The 16,575-nt window shown below is 37.1% G+C and overlaps 1 protein-coding gene across 1 annotated transcript in view; it reads right to left on the bottom strand.

The window, feature by feature from the left end:
• Window positions 1–16,575, bottom strand: part of LPXN (leupaxin) — a 45,693-nt gene that overhangs the window by 14,913 nt on the left and 14,205 nt on the right. Inside the window, exons 4-7 of the mRNA XM_007997754.3 lie at window positions 9,139–9,238; window positions 5,404–5,571; window positions 4,318–4,491; window positions 4,132–4,213 (exon numbers count right to left, since the gene is read on the bottom strand). Coding sequence (XP_007995945.3) covers window positions 4,132–4,213; window positions 4,318–4,491; window positions 5,404–5,571; window positions 9,139–9,238 — 524 coding nt within the window. The remainder of the gene's footprint in view (window positions 1–4,131; window positions 4,214–4,317; window positions 4,492–5,403; window positions 5,572–9,138; window positions 9,239–16,575) is intronic.

Here is a 16,575-nt window from a genome sequence, read left to right as displayed (position 1 = left end):
AGTAAAGAGATGCAACAGCAGAAGAGGAATTGAGTTTCAGTCAAAAGGCAGTTGTGATGTTTTATGAAAAACATGGAACTTGCAGAAATGATACCCAAGTTGAAATCTTGCCTCTTCAACTTTCTAACTGTGTGACTTTAAGAAAATCCTTTACCTACCTGAGACTCACTATTTTTATCTAAAACTAGGTAAAATGTGGAATAAACTTGCTGTCACAAGACTGCGGTGGCATCAAATAAATTATTTTTAACCACATACATAATAATATGCCTGATATTTGGGAAAGTCTCCATATTAGCAAAGGGCCTAAACACATGGGATTTTCTTTACTCCCTCCTGAAACATCATTAACATGACAGTTAAGGAATTATGTAAATTATAAAGAGCCATAAGGAAAGATAAAAAAGTAAAGGATATGCCACCAGATGAGATATTAACTAAATTTTCAAGAATTTAAAGTAGGTTGTAAGAGTGGCAACTGGCTTAACATAAATAAGAAAACTGGAACTTATGTCTCCACAGATGGGAGAGGCCAATAAAAATCAAGCCATCTTGAATACAATAATATCAGAGGGGCTCAGAAATTGAATGCATGAGGTACTCTTCAAGGCTAGAAACAGGACTGGTTGAAAGTCTAAAGAATGATTAGAAGGTTAGATGCCTTATCTTATGGTAAGATGCAGTGATTATTTCTGTAAATATTGAACAAGAGAGTCTCAATGATCAGGAATGTTGGACACCATGAGGAAATGAGTCAAGCTCTCTACTGAAAAATGGGAATTAAGTAAAAGTTGACATGCTGAATGGTGAAAGTCCATTTCCCCATCCCCTTTTTCAATCTCAGAATGCTGGCAAAGAGAACATCTCTTTAGCATAATTGGCTCAACAGAAAAGACCTAAGATTGTCATATTCAGGAGTCACTCAACAAAATGGCCAGAGCATCTTACCTGAGTACCATATAGTCAAGTCCACCAGTCAACAATTTCTGTCTATATCCATGGAGTTTGAAATTAGCATTTTAGTGTCTCATTCTTAAACAGTAACCGACAACCATGGATCAGCAGTATTTGCAAAGACCAGTGTAAACAAATGTAAGGCACCAAAATGTAATATATATCAAATTCCAAATTGAACTGCAAAACATCCCTCCAAACAGGTAACCAAAGACTATTTGTACAATTCTGGAATTCCTCACTCATGTTCAGGAGAAAACAGGTAAAGAAAAGGGAAAACTGAGAGGATTTCTTTGAAGAAAACTGTGCTATGAGTGCATCATCACCACCAAGAAAGATGAGGTATAGTTCTGTTATCAAGATAACCTGAGGTTATCACTCAGGTTAAAAGAGGGACTTCAGTGGGACCACTCAGAGAGCTGGATATGTGTGCCTTGGCATTAGTGAGATGCAGTTAGTGGTATCAGAGTTATCCCTGGAAAAAGTCCATAGGTGAGTCTGGCTGAAAGAGCCTATGGCAGCTGAATAGAAACATGCAGCTAAAAATTAATCCACTGGCTGTCAGAGAAAAGAGTAAGTTATCCATGGTCCTTCTATGAAAATTTGAGTGGAATAGATGATCTGGAACCATGTTAATAATTTCTAAGGGTTTACTAGGGGGGAACAATGAAAGCCCCTTGAAAAAAAAGAATCTTTACAAAACAAATCCTCAAAGAAACATGACAAGGACAGAATAGCCAGTCAAGACACATAAAGGGCAATCAAGAGTTCACTGTTGGACCTGTCTTAATCCCAAAAAGAATTCAGGGAAAAAAGAGCTAAACACTGGCCAGGCCTGGAGAGCATACAGACAATTTAACAACAATCCCAGACAAGTTAGACCTTCCTGCCTTCCATTCTCATCTCCATCCTCCCTAGTGTTTCAAGCCTACAGCAGGCAGGTGTCAATGCTGGCAATAAGGGTGAGGGTGGTAGATAACAAAGTGGGGTCAGGAGAAATGAAAGGCCATACCCCTGTCCTCACCTCCTGCAGCTTGAAGGTCCTAAAAAAGGGAGGGAGTAGCTGTCACTTTTAAAGTGCTGTAAGCCTTAACTACTACGCAGACCGAATTACCTATGGGCTTAGTTTTTGTGTTTTGTTTCTTAAATTGATTTTATATTTAGAACTGTTTTTTAAGAGTAATCAGAAAAGACAGAGGACTGCACCAGCTTTTATTTGTAAGAGAGGAGAAATCCTTCCCCACTGAGTTCATTCTAAAAGGACAGGAAAAAAAAAACAAAGTAAAGCAGCTTTCTGATTCCATATTTGCTTAAAACAAACATAAAAAGAAGAAATTTAAAAAAAAAGACAATTCAGAAAACACATGAAACAAACATACAAAGGGAGAAGAATGGGTCATGTAGAAAGGATCAAGGATAAAAAAATTTTAATAAAAACTTGCCAACCATGGAAGGTAGAAGACGGTGAAGCAATGTCTTCAGAATTATGAAGGAAAATAGTTTCCACTTAGAATTCTATGCCCAGGCAACTTAAGGGAAATGACAGAGTAAAAATATTTTCAGATATTCAAGTTCTCAAAAATTCTTTCTCAGAAAGTTACTAGGGGATTTTCCCCACCAAAATAAAGGTGGTAACATGTATAAAACATAGACATGGGACCCAGGAAACAGAGAATCCAGAGAGGAAAGTAATAAAAGGGATTTCTAAGAGTAATTACTAGATATAATTCTAAGCTAATGAACCAGAATGACTGTTACTCAGCAGGAAGAAATCATTTCATGTTGAATCAGGAGGAAGAAAGTCTCCTGGAGGGATATCTCTAGCAAAAAAAAAAAAAAAAAAAAAAGAAACTGACTTATTGCCAGATGTAGTTGACCATTTTGAAAAGAATTTCACAGTTCTGTTACATAACTTAGTGGTAAGTACAATGAAAACAAAGCTAATTTCAAAAAGGATTCAAATGTTAACTTAAGAAAAAAATGAATTTATACAAAAAGGACACTGTGATAATAATATTAACATTACTATACCTCCGTGTGCTTGGCACTGTTCTAAATACTATGCTTGTATTGTCTCGAAATCCTCATAACAACCCTATGAGGTAGGCAATTTCATTAGGACTATTTTACTGATGAGGAAAGTGAGGTACAGAGATGTTAAATGACTTGAACAACATCATACAGTTAATAAATACCACAACCCAGATTTGAACCGGGAAGTCTGACTCTAAAATCCAGACTCTAATGTAGTCCGTTTGCTACATGGCTTACTTGTGAGCAGTATTTTATGATTGTCATCATATACACACTGAATACTGATCTAATCTGTAATTATGACATAATTATATATTGAAAAAACAGGGGAGGGGAAATATGTTGGGACTGAGTGGGGTAATAATAACATTTTTAAATCTCATCTTCCCTCCTAGACAGTCAATACATAATGGTTGAAACTGGAAAAATAAAACAACCTATAACAAGATACGTTATTATTTAAAACACATAAGCAGGCCAGGCATGGTAGTTCATGCCTAATCCCAGCACTTTGGGAGGCTGAGGCAGGCAGATCATGAGATGAGAAGTCCAAGACCAGCCTGGCCAATATGGTGAAACCCCGTCTCTACTAAAAATACAAAAATTAGCCAGGCGTGGTGGCAAGTGCCTGTAGTCCCAGCTACTCAGGAGGCTGAGGCAGAAGAATCGCTTGAACCCAGGAGGTGGAGGTTGCAGTGGGCCGAGATCGCACCAGAGATTGCACCACTGCACTCCAGCCTGGGCGACAGAGCAAAACTCCATCCAAAAAACACACAACAACAACAACAACAAATAAGTAAATAACAGAAGAAACAGCTAAAATAATTTGGAGAGGAGAACTGGATTTGGGGATGAGAAAGAGACTTTTTCAATATTCAACAAGAAAAGTCTTTTTCAATGTTACCCGTGAACTAATATTTGAGTTTTTAAACTATGCACTTGTATTTCTGTGATTTAAAACATCAATTTAAAGGGAACTTACAAATGTTGGAGAAAGGTAGAGAGGGATGGTATCTAGTACTGAAATGGGCGCTTCGATAGTAGTGATAGGAACCAGGACTCCCGTGACTACCAGGAAAGGTGTTGCTGGTCTTATAACTACCTACTGGGGTGTGGGATACCACCTCTCAAGTCGGGTCATACCTTCTGCACCAAACACCTCTCCACAGTGAGAGCAGAAGAAGTGTTCTGGGTGCCAGGTCTGGTTCATTGCTGTCAGCACTTTCTGAAAAGGGAACACACAGATATTACAATGATGCAGAGTTGTAAAGCATAACTCTGGTTCTGAACGAGTGATTGAAAGCTGGAGAGGAGTGGGGATTTACTTACATCCAGGATGGGAGCAGCACAGTAAGCGCAGCGTGGAGAAAAAAGTTGGTGGTAGTCGTTGGGGCAGTAGGCCAAGCCATTCCGCTCAAAGAAGGGACTGGAGCCAATCTCTTCTTTGCAATGAGTACAGACAAAATGTTCAGGATGCCATGATTGCCCTAGAGCATGGATCACCTGTGGAGTGAAATGAAGCCTGACACAGGAGCCCAGTTGAGTGCTCTATAGCCTATAGGTTGCACAACTCTAGGGAGCACTCTTCACACTGTACCCCTTGTAGACAACACCCTGTGGAATTACACAACACTGAGGCCTAGACCTAGGTTCCACCTAAGGCCATCTGTTGTCTGTGCTTTATGGATTGATAATAAAAGGATGCCCACTTCCCTGACTGATCACTGTAATGAAAGCCTGCAAATGTTCACAACCACTCCACTGCCACAGGGGGTGGCCGAAACAACACAGAGCACATTAATGACACACAAGTTGTAACTGTAGCCTTGGCGTGGAAGGGACCCCTGGAAGAGGAAAAGGCCAAATGACAGTTTTTATTCCTCTAGTTTGAACACTTTATTCCATGCCCCATGCAGTCAGGTCTCCAAGCCTTTTATCACAGCTTTGGTGAAGGATGATGCAGAACAGGGGTCTGCAGCTGTGACTTGGAGCTGAGTTCAGCTGAAAATTGTAATCAATCAATTTAGGCTGGGAATGTCTGAACAAAGGGAGCAGTGAGAAAGGTCATCTCAGTAAAGGCAGTACAGAAAAATGGTTAAGAACTCACTTGGGAGAGAGTCTACTGGTTTCAGATCTTATCTCTACTTCTTACTAGGCCTTGAATATGTCCATTAATGTCTTTGAGCCCTTAGTTTCCTTATCTTTACAAAGGGAGCAACCATGCTTCTTGAAGGGCCGATGTGACCATTAAATGAGGAAATACTTGTAAAGCACTTAGCTCAGTGGCCAGAGCACTGTGATTAGTAATTATTCATGATAACTAAAATATCTCAAATTATAAGGAGAAAGAGCAATCCTTGATGGGACAGAGAAAGACACAGAAGGCTGTAGGACCAAAATTTCAGCCCATCTCACCTTCCCAGCAATCGGTTTCCGGCAGGATGCACAATGGCCCTTGGGCACTGTGGCAATGCCAAGGTCCTGCAATTCCTGCTCCAGACCCCCAAGCATTGAGTCCAGGGAGGCCTTGTGATCCTGCTTGTCTGGTAAGTGTTTCTTGCCAGCATCTGCTCTCACTGCAACCTGGTCCAAGGGAAGAACCAAGAACAGAATCAGTCTCATGTATTTCTATTCTCACTGGCATCTTCTAATGACTCTATAAATTCACCTTTCCTGACTGATCTCTTAGCCTTTCCCCAGTCTTCCTCCAAGGCATTGGAAGAATCTAAAATTTCAACACCAATAAAAATATTGTCATCTCCCTTTCACCCTAAACTCCTCAGGCCAAATGAAATCTGACTAATCTTCTGTTTGTAAATCTTTTCTTAACATAGGAATTTTAGTACATGAAAATGATACCCTTTGAAGATCTTAGGATGACCCTAGTTCAAAAACTAGTCACATCTCCATTTTACTCACTTATTTGGCAGTATTTGTTGAATACCCGGTTTGTGCCAATCATTGCTCTAAGCACTTGGATTAAAGCAAGGATAAGACAGACCAAGTGTCTGGTCTCATGGAATTCTGTGGGTGATAGACAATAAACAATTAAACAAATAAATATATGTTACAATGTCAGATAGAGATGTTATATAGAAAGAGAGAAATGACACATGAAGATGGTAAGAATAATTGATTTAGATGGAGGTAAAAATCAAAGAAGGCCCCTCTAAGGAAGTAATATTTGAGTAGATACTTGGGACTCAGAAATATTGGCATTTATGGGAAAAGCATTCTAGGGTGAGGGAAGGCCCTGAGGAAGAAAACAACTTGGCACATTAGAAGAAAAGTCAAAGAGGTCAGTGGGGCTAAAGCAGAGGGAGTGAGATTGAACACAGCAGGAGAAGGTGATCGAGAGAGAGAGGCAAAGATCACATAGGAACCTCATGGTAAACACTTGGGTTTTATTCCAAGGTGACGGGAGCCATTGCAGGATTTCAAGCACAGGAGTGAAGGAATCTGGAGGATCCCTGTAGTAGCTGAGTGGACAATTAAGTGTTGACAAGCAAGAGTGAACATAGGGAGATTATCAGACAATGACTTAGATCGGTGTTATAGGAGAAGGTGGTGAGAAGTCATCAGATAAGACTTGTTGATGGATTGGAATTATTTAAGCAAAGTCCAAAATTATTATAAACCATTCAAAGAAAGATCCTTACTTTAAAAAAAAGTGGCGGGGGAGGGGAGCTAACTGACCCTTCATAACCTCATATCCTGATTCTGGCTCTCTCTACTCCTTTCCAGCTGGGCGACTGCTACCATCTATCTACCAAATACTTCATTCATCAGAAAACTACAATGGCTCTCCATTGCCTCCACATCAAGTCTGCACTCATCAGACAGACATTCAAAGCCCCCCATCCCCTGTCCTCCCTTTTTATCTTTCCCAATCTCATCTTTTATTAATACTATGTTGTAAAAGGCCTCCATTGTTTAGGCCAGCTGGGCTCTTCAGTCTCCTGAATGTGATCTGTTACTGTCTGCCTTAAGACCTCTACTTATCCTACTTTTACTGCCTGTTAAACATCACATTGTCACCAATCAAAATGCTCATTTTCCTTCAAGATATTTTGATCATCTGACAGACATCCTTCCTCCTCTAATATGTTAGTTAATATTCAAGAGGTTAGTGTTCAGAAGGTTAGTGTCTGAAAGGTCTGAAGGGGTGACTGACATTAATTATGAAAAATAAGTAAAAATACAATATAACTACATCTACACCTACATCTCTATCTCTTCACTGGTACCTTCCAGAATACTTCTGAACAGATATAGAAGAGACAGGAAATTCTGCCTATCTCCAGTGGGGCAGAACTGGACGGCTAGGCTGCAGAGCTGAGAAGGAAACAGTTCAGTGCAAGCTTTTTGTACTTTCGTTTTTTGTACAATGTGAAGGTGAAGCTTATTCAAAAGATAAATGGCGCCAGGAACAGTGGCTCATGCCTGTAATCCTAGTACTTTGAGAGGCCGAGGCAGACAGGTCACCTGAGCTTAGAAGTTTGAGGCCAGCCTGGGCAACATAGCAAAACTTCGTCTACTAAAAATACAAAAATTAGCTGGGCATGGTGGCGCATGCCTGTAATCCCAGCTACTCAGGAGGCTGAGGCACTAGAATCGCTTGAACCCAGAAGGTGGAGGTTGCAGTGAGCTGAGATCATGCCACTGCACTCCAGCCTGGGTAACCGAGTAAGAATTCGTCTCAAAAAAAAAGATGGCGTTGTAAATTAAGAATTTAAATAAACCAAGATACATGCTAAAACAATTAGAAACACAACACAATTAAATCTAATGTACATTTTTTTCTAGTATTTTCAGATATACAGCATAATGAGCCAATCTACCCAGCTTTATTGTAGACACTGGCCCATCAAAGGATGTAAGTCATTAAGGAAAACTTGTTTGTAATGTTTATTTATTCATCTCTCTAATAAATATGTGTTGCTCACAATGTATCAGGCCCTGTGTTGAGCACTGGGAGTCCCAAGGTGAGCTCTAAAGATAAGGTTCCTGCCCTCTCCAATCACACACGTTTTTATGTACTGCTTTGAAATTACTTCATAGTCACCTCATGAGTATATATCAAATCCTCCAACCAGATTTAAAATGGTTGGATTCTCTGCCTTAAGGATTCTGGATTATATTTCCTAAATAAATCTTTAAGCCCATTTATCTGAGATTTTCATTCCATGCCAGACCATGTGAGCTCACCACTTTAGAGGTGTTCTAGAGACTAGAACAAAGAGGCAGATTTTATCTCAATACGGGCTTGGGACTTCTCACCCTTCCTACTGTCAGAGCTATGCTTTGATCTCCCCTGCTGTGTCTCAGCTTGCTCACTGGTATCCTCTGTCCTGCTTAGTCAGGTCTCTTTAACAGTCCTTTCGGCCAGGTGCAGTGGCTCACGCCTGTAATCCAAGGACTTTGGGAGGCCTAGGCAGGTGGATCACGAAGTCAGGAGTTCGAGACCAGCCTGGCCAAGATGGTGACACCCCATCTCTACTAAAAATACAACAAAAATTAGCTGTGCACAGTGGCGGGCACCTGTAATCTAAGCTACTCGGGAGGCTGAGGCAGGAGGATCACTTGAACCCAGGAGGCAGAGGTTGCAGTGAGCCAAGATTGCGACACCTGACTCTAGCCTGGGTCACAGAGCAAGACTCTGTCTCAAAAGAAAAAAAAAAGAAAATCCTTTCACATTATCAAGTCTTAGATACCTCTGCCCTCAGGACTCGTTGCAACTAACATCACCTTTCTTCCCATCTCTCTATGTCCAAACTCTGCCAGGTCTTCAGAGTCCATCCCAAGTTTCAACTATCTGATTAAAACTCCAAAATCTCTCTATATCTGTAACGTTTGCTCTACATATGTTTGCAAACCACCTGGCTTTTATTCTATGAATGTTAAAAAAAACTTATGCCTCATTTTGCCAAGCACACTCCAGCTCCTTGAGATCAAAGTCTGTATTATATATTAATTTTTGTGTCCAAATAACACATAGTACAAAGATGGGTTAATTCATGGAATTAAATTTAGTCTGGAAAAAGCAATGACAACTTAGGAAAATTCCTAAGTGGGAGAATGCAGAGCTGAGTTCCACGAAGATAAATTGGTGACCCCATGGGCCCTGTTTATCATCTGGACTGCACTCACCTTGGCCTGCATCTCAGTCAGGTGAGCCATGAGCTCATCTAACTGAGCAGCTGCTGACGTTTTAGAAGGTGGTGGTGATACCTTTGGCTCTTGGGCTTCACTAGAGAGGGAAAACAAAAAAGTCATATGAACAAATCAAAATTCAAATAATGTTAAACCACACATAAAGTACTGGAAATGCAATTGTAATAATGAATCCCCTGGATATGAATCTAAAATCAGAGATGGAGGTATTTAAAAATATACATTAATATGTACTGACTGAAAATCTAAACAAGTTCTCTCTGCCTTTTGTCTCTATTTCTCCCTGGCCATCTAAGTTATAAAAAGTATTATATCTCCTGTCAGTTATTGTCAAAAAATAAAAATAAACCAGAATATAGAGCAGGCATCAACAAATAAAGTCCTTGAATCAAATCTGGCCATGTCCATTCATTTAGTTACTGTCTATAGTTGCTTTTCTGCACAGTTAGGTAGTTGCTACAAAGACTTTATAGTCCATGAAGCCTAACAAACTTACCATCTGCCTCTTTACAGAACAAGTTTGCAAATCTCTGGTGCAGAAAGTTTAGATAATATATATGATGATGATTTCATATTCATATAATTGTAAGAAAATTATAAATAAACAAAACTTTGGACCCAATAAACAGAATACGGATTCTATTCAAGTATCTGCATAATCGTTAGTAAAATTAATCATATATGAGGAAACAAAGTAAAGCTCAATAAATTTTTTAAAGTACATCATATAGACCATATTCTTAGATTGGAGTGAATAGAAGTACGAATTAATCATAAAAACTATCCACTTAAGAAAAAACAAAGCACTTCTAAATAATTCTTGGGATAAAAAAAATTAAACTGAATTTCAAACCAGACAGAAATAGCAATGAAAACACACACACACACACACACACTCTCTCATACACATGCACGCACACGTCTTTGGGAGTTGAAAGCTAAATATTATTGATAAGAAAATATATAAATAGCCTTAAGTGTGATATTAAAAAATGAGGAAGATCAGAAATAAACAAAACTTCCAAATCAAGAGTCTCAGAAAAATCTAAAATAATTGAACAGAAGGAATAAACACATAAATTAATGAAATAGAAAACAAGAAATAAAACAAAAACTGACAGTTTTGGGGGTATCGTTGTATAAAATTTCCAAATACATAGAAAAATATAGAACATTATTTCATTCTATATATAGCCCAGAAACTTTTTAAAATAAAAAAAATGATGTGCATGCGTGAGAGAGAGAAAGTTAAATAAAATTAGTTGAAATGTGTTTTTTTAAAAAGACATAAAAAATTTTTAAAAGTCATGGCTAGGTGGCGTTTATACTGGTCATCCAAAAATAGTTCAAAATTAGGAAAAAGATTAATATAATTCATTAACAAATAGGAGAAAAGCTTTATAAACACAATGATATGTGCTGAAAAAGCAGTGGAAGACAAATTTAACAACACTTCCTGTTGTTGAATATCAAGAAAAATAAGAAAAAGTCTATAAACTGATAAAATGTTTCCATAAGAAATCTACATCAAGCCTCATAATTGATAGTCAAATATTAAGCAGATTTCTAATTAAGAGGTAAGTTGGACATAGATCCTATTATCATTGGCAATCTTCAACATTATTCTAGAATACATTATCAAACACATTTAAAAGTAAAATAAGAGGATTATATAGTTGAAAAAAGGCAGCACATCCTCATTCTTTCTTTTAAAATAGATGGTATAATAACTTCCCAGGAAAATGTAAGATAAACGACTGAACAACCATTGGAATGAATAAAAAAGATCAGGGTGGTGATTAGATAGAAGAATAAAATGAAGCAGTCTCTTTCCTACTGATCATCAATAAGCAGTTTGAAAATCCAATGAGAAAAAAAGAACCTGTTCACAATTCTAACAAAAGTTATAAAATATCAATAATATATTTAACAAAAAATGTGTAAGAATTCTATGAAGAAAAACCATTGACATAAAGGAAGATCCACATATCAAATTAACCAATGAGCAAAGGACCTGAATAGATGTTTCTCCAGAGAAGAAATAAAAATGGCCAAAAGGTATATGAAAAGGTATTCAACACCATTAATCATCAGGGAAATGCAAATCAAACTATTATGAGATACCACTAACAAACAGATAGCTATTCTCAAAAAGTCAAAAGATGGCAAATGTTGGCCAGGGTATGGCGAAAAAAGAACACTTATACACTGTTGGTGGGAATGTAGATTGATACAGCCATTACAGAAAATAATATGGAGGTTTCTAAAGAAATTAAAAATAGAAATACCACATGACACAGGAATCCTTCTTCTGGGCATACACAAAATAAATGAAATTACTACTTCGTAAAGATATCTGCACTCTTATGTTCATTGCAGCATTATTCACAATAGCCAAGAGGTGGAAACAACTTAAGCGTCCATCAGTGAATGGACACCAATGGAATAAAGACATTGTGAAATATGCACACAAACACAGCAGAATATTATTCAGCCTTAAAAAAAAGGAGATCCTGCTATTTCTCATAGTACTGATGAATTGGAAGGACATTATACTAAGTTAAATAAGAAAGAAAAATATTGCATGATCTCACTTATAGGTGGAATTGTTTTTGTTATTTAAAAAGGTCAAATATGCAGATATATCGGTGATGAGGGGCAGGAAAGGGAGTGAAAATGGGGATGTGTAGGCTGGAGAATATGAAGTAGCAGATATGTAAGATGAACAAGCCTAGAGATCTAATGTACAACATAAGAACTATCGGTAATGAAATTGTTGTATTTAGGATTCCTGCTGAATGAGTAGATTTTGGCTGTTCTTGCCACAAAAACAAACAAACAAAAATGTGTAACTGTATGAGATAATAACTATGTTAATTTGCCTCACTATAGTAACCATTTTACTATTCATATCCCATAATATTGTACACCTTAAATATGCACAATAAAATGTATTTTTAGAAAAGAAGGCCTACATAAATGAAGATAAATATTGCGTCAGTTTCCCCTAATTAAATTGTAAATTCAATGTAATTCACATAAAAATTCTGACATAATTATTCAAGCTAATTAGTAAGGCGATGTTAACATTTATGGGATAGAACACTCAAGACAATTTTGAGAAAAAAAAAAAATAGGAGGGGTGTGTGGTGTCTCACACCTGTGGTCCCAGCACTTTGGAAGATCCAGGTAAGAGAATCACTTGGGACCTGGAGTTTGAGAACAACCTAGGAAACATGAGAGATACCTGGTCTCTATAAAAATTAAAAGTTTTAAAGAAAAAAAAAAACCAGAGGGAATATTTGTCTTGATAGATGTGGTGTCTTATAGAGTAACAATAATTAAATTTGTATGATGTTGGTAAAAAAAAAAAAAATAGATAGTGCTGGGTGTGATCGTTCATACCTGTGATCCCTCTGGGAAGCTGAGGCAGGAGGACTGCTTGAGCCCAGGAATTTAAGACCAGCCTGGGCAATATAGGGAGACCCTGTCTCTACCAAAATTTAAAAATCAGTCAGATATAGTGGCACACACCTGTCGTCTCAGCTACTCAGGACGCCGGGGCAGGAGGATCACTTTGGCCCAGGAGGCCAAGGCTGCAGTGAGTTGTGATCACACTACTGCATGCCAGCCTGGACAACAGAAGCAGAATGAGACCCTGTCAAAAAAACAAACCAAAAAAAAAAAAAAAAAAAAAAAAAAAAGAGAAGAAAGAAAAGAAAGGAAAGGAAAGGAAGAAGAAAAAAGAAAAAGATAAAGATAAAAAACAAATAGGTCAAAGGAGTAGATTAGAAAACCCAGAAACAGGCTCCTGCACCTAAAAGAACTTCTTATATGATCAATGTGACATTTCAAATCATCCAAAACAGACTACTCCACTCAATGAATAACAACCTATTTGGGACAAAATAAATGTGGATCCCCAACACACCATATACATGAATACATTTGAGACAAATTAAAGATAGATACAAATATTTTTAAATGTAATGATAATAAAAAAATGAAGAATATATTTTACAATTTGGGGTAATGAAGGCTTTCCTAAGATGGACACAAAATTCTGAAGTAATGTCAAAAATGAAAAAACAAACTGATACAGCTAAGTTCACAAAACTTAAATATAAACAAATATTTAAAACATAACATTCAAGATTTTAAAGAAATCTATAAATAATTTCGAAAAATAGAAACCTGAGCTAAGGATTCTTTTAAAAAGCAGGTTTCAGAAAAAGAAACTCAAATGTTTATTACTATATAAAAATACCTCAACCTCATTTATCTTTAAATTGGCAATTTAAAGCAATGAGATGCCAATATTTACCTATCAGTTGAAATTTTAAAAGAGGGATAATATGCAGTGTTGGCAAAATATGAATTTTTTATATATATATACATACACATTTATATATACCATAGGTGGTTAAGTAAATTTATAAACACTTTTGCAAGACAGTGTCTATCAACATTTCAGATGCATATACCACTTGATTCAGCGATTTTGCTACTAAGAATCTATCCTACAGAAAAATTGGACATATATATATAAATATATATGCAAGGACATTTATTAGGGTACAGTTTCTATGAGCAAATTGGAAATAAACCAACAGAGCTAAAGGAAAATAAACTATGGCTCATCTATGCTGTAGAATAATATGCAACTGCTAAGCAGCCATAGATTTATGTGAACTAAGAAAGACTTTCAACACACATTGTTAACATAAAAAAACAAAAGCCCAGATCAATATGAAAATTACACTTCCAGTCTGGTGCAGTCACTCAACGTCTGTAATCCCAGCACTTCAGGAGGCTGAGGTAGGAGGACTGCTTGAGCCCAGGAGTTCAAGACCAGCCGGGGAAACACAGGAAGACTCCATCTCTATGAAAAATTTCAAAATTAGCTGGCTGTGGTGGCACGTGCCTATGGTCCCAGCTACTTGGGAGGCTGAGATGAGAAGATAACTGGAGCCCAGGAGGTCAAGGCTGCAGTGAGCCAAAATAACACCACTGCACTCCATCCTGGGCAATAGAGAGAGACCCTGTCTCAAATTAAAGAAAAAAAGAAAGAAAAAATATACTTTCATTTATGTAAATTTATAAGCCCATGTACATAAGTGTGAATATGCACACACATAAGTCTGTAGGGAGAAGAACCTGACAGCAGTTACCCGTGGAGCTGGTAACGAGTTGGTGAGAGGAAAGGCTCTAAGCGGGGTGGCCTCACTTTTCACCCTATGTATACATTTCCAAAATCTGCGACTGTTTATGCACATGAGTTTATGAAACAGTTTTGTATCTTAAGTTATATTTTTAAAATAAAACAAAACACAGGTCATCTATACTAGGAAAATAGCTAATACACATGGTCAACAGATGAAGTAGTGGAGGTGTCAGATGAGACATCAGTAGTGCAATTCACCTGTATATCTCCGTTATACACACACACACACACACACACACACACACACACAATGGTTCTACAAACAACCTTCAGTAAAGTACATAAATACAGTCATGGGGTAGAGGTTTCTATTTAAAATTGTTTTAAAATATGAAATTAATACATGTTAAGTGTAGAACATTTGAAAACTACAGAGAAATATAAAGAAAAAATTTTAAACACATGTAATCCCCTTTTCAGGAGGCAATTACTCTGAACGTTTCGGCTGATACCATTACACTTAACTATGATTGTGTGTAATTTTAGAAAACTCAAATTATACGTTTTTCCTACTCTTATGCAAACATTTTTCTATCTTCTGCAACCATAATAGATAGCATTTATTGAATGTCTGTCTACACTATGCCTGACACTCCATGCAGAGCTTTACACAGGTTCTCTTTAAATCTTTTATAATGACAACCTTAAGAGCTAGGTATTGTCACCTCCAAATGAAAAAACTGGGGCTTAGAGAAGTTAAAAACTTTTTTGTACATAATACAGTTGGCAAGTAACAAAGAGCTTGGGCCTGCAAACTGCAAAGTTTGTGCTGTCTGTCCTGAATTACCTGCCAAAATAATGTTTAAAGGCTATATGGTTTTCAAATATATAATGTATTATACAATTTATTAAACCAATAATTTATTGTTGGACACCTAGATTGTTTTCTGTCGTTATTATAGTCAATACTGCTAAACAAATATTTGCACCCATGTTTGATCATTTATATAGAGTAAATTTTAAGAAGTGAAATCACTGGGTCAAAAGGTATAAAAAGGTAACTGACTGTGGAATCATGTTTGTAATCAACATTAATCAACAAAGCTTAGCTAACAACCCACCAAACCAAAACCCTCTGTCTCACGACCACTCGAGCCTCTTCTCTCTCATCTGCACAAAGATGCAAAGCCTTAAATAAAAGTAAATATTCTGTCTTTCACTAAATATATTTTCAAAAATGAAAACACACACTTACTACTTATCTTTATGTATTTATCAGCCAGGAAAAAAGTAGAAGAAAAGTGGATACTTTTCTCTCTTAAGAAGAAAAGACTATCTTTTGGATACGACATGTCTCATGTTCACTTATTTTTGATTATTTAACAACAAGGAAAATATAAGAGGAAAATGGATATCTCTTAAGATAAAAGATTTATCTTTTAGGTACAACATGGCCCTCTACTAGATGCAGGATTTTTTATTTTAATCTGAGAGCAAAAATGGTCAAGTATGCAAGTAATTGATTCAATCCATCTTGGATGTTTCCAAGAAGGTACAGTGGAGCTTTTTCTCACAGCTCGGTCAGTCATAATCCCTTGGTAGGTGTTGCCACAGGCAAATGGCTTGGGGATACAAAAGGCAGCAGGACTGTGAACACATTCTGCTGCCCTATGCCCAAATGTAGAATAAATGCAGTTTCTTAGCAGGGCTTGCATATTCCTAAAAACTGTCCCATCTCACAGTTGGGGCAAATTTGTGCTTTTTCAAAGAATTCCCACTGGTTTTTAACTAGAGTCCTAGTGCAGTGTAGAAAGGGAAACAGATCATTGTTATAATACTCCAACAGTTATTGAGTAAACAGTATAAAATTCTACATAAGAAATGAGAGACCTTGAAGAGTTAATGATTACAAATTAAAGTGCCTGCTGCAGGAAATATTCCTGAAAAGAGAAGAGCCTTTGATTCATTCCCTGACCTTTTGAAGATAGTAAAGATGCTTGGCTATGTCATCAGCAGCAACTTACTTCATTGCTCAGAGATTTCAGTAACACAAATCACAAAAGATGCATCTAAAAGAATCCAGATTGAAGCAAGGGGCTTTACTGTGCTGAGTTTTTTTCCCCTACTTATTTCTCTGTTATATTTTTACGACTTGTTCCTCTCCATTATTAGCAGAATTATTTTTGTTTATGGAAAAGATACATTTCTAAATTATTGCTCATGTTGCTATTGATATGTAACTATACTAG

The sequence above is a fragment of the Chlorocebus sabaeus genome, chromosome 1 (genome assembly GCF_047675955.1).
Source record: "Chlorocebus sabaeus isolate Y175 chromosome 1, mChlSab1.0.hap1, whole genome shotgun sequence".
NCBI lineage: Eukaryota > Metazoa > Chordata > Mammalia > Primates > Cercopithecidae > Chlorocebus > Chlorocebus sabaeus.
This window is presented reverse-complemented; position numbering and strand designations above follow the sequence as displayed.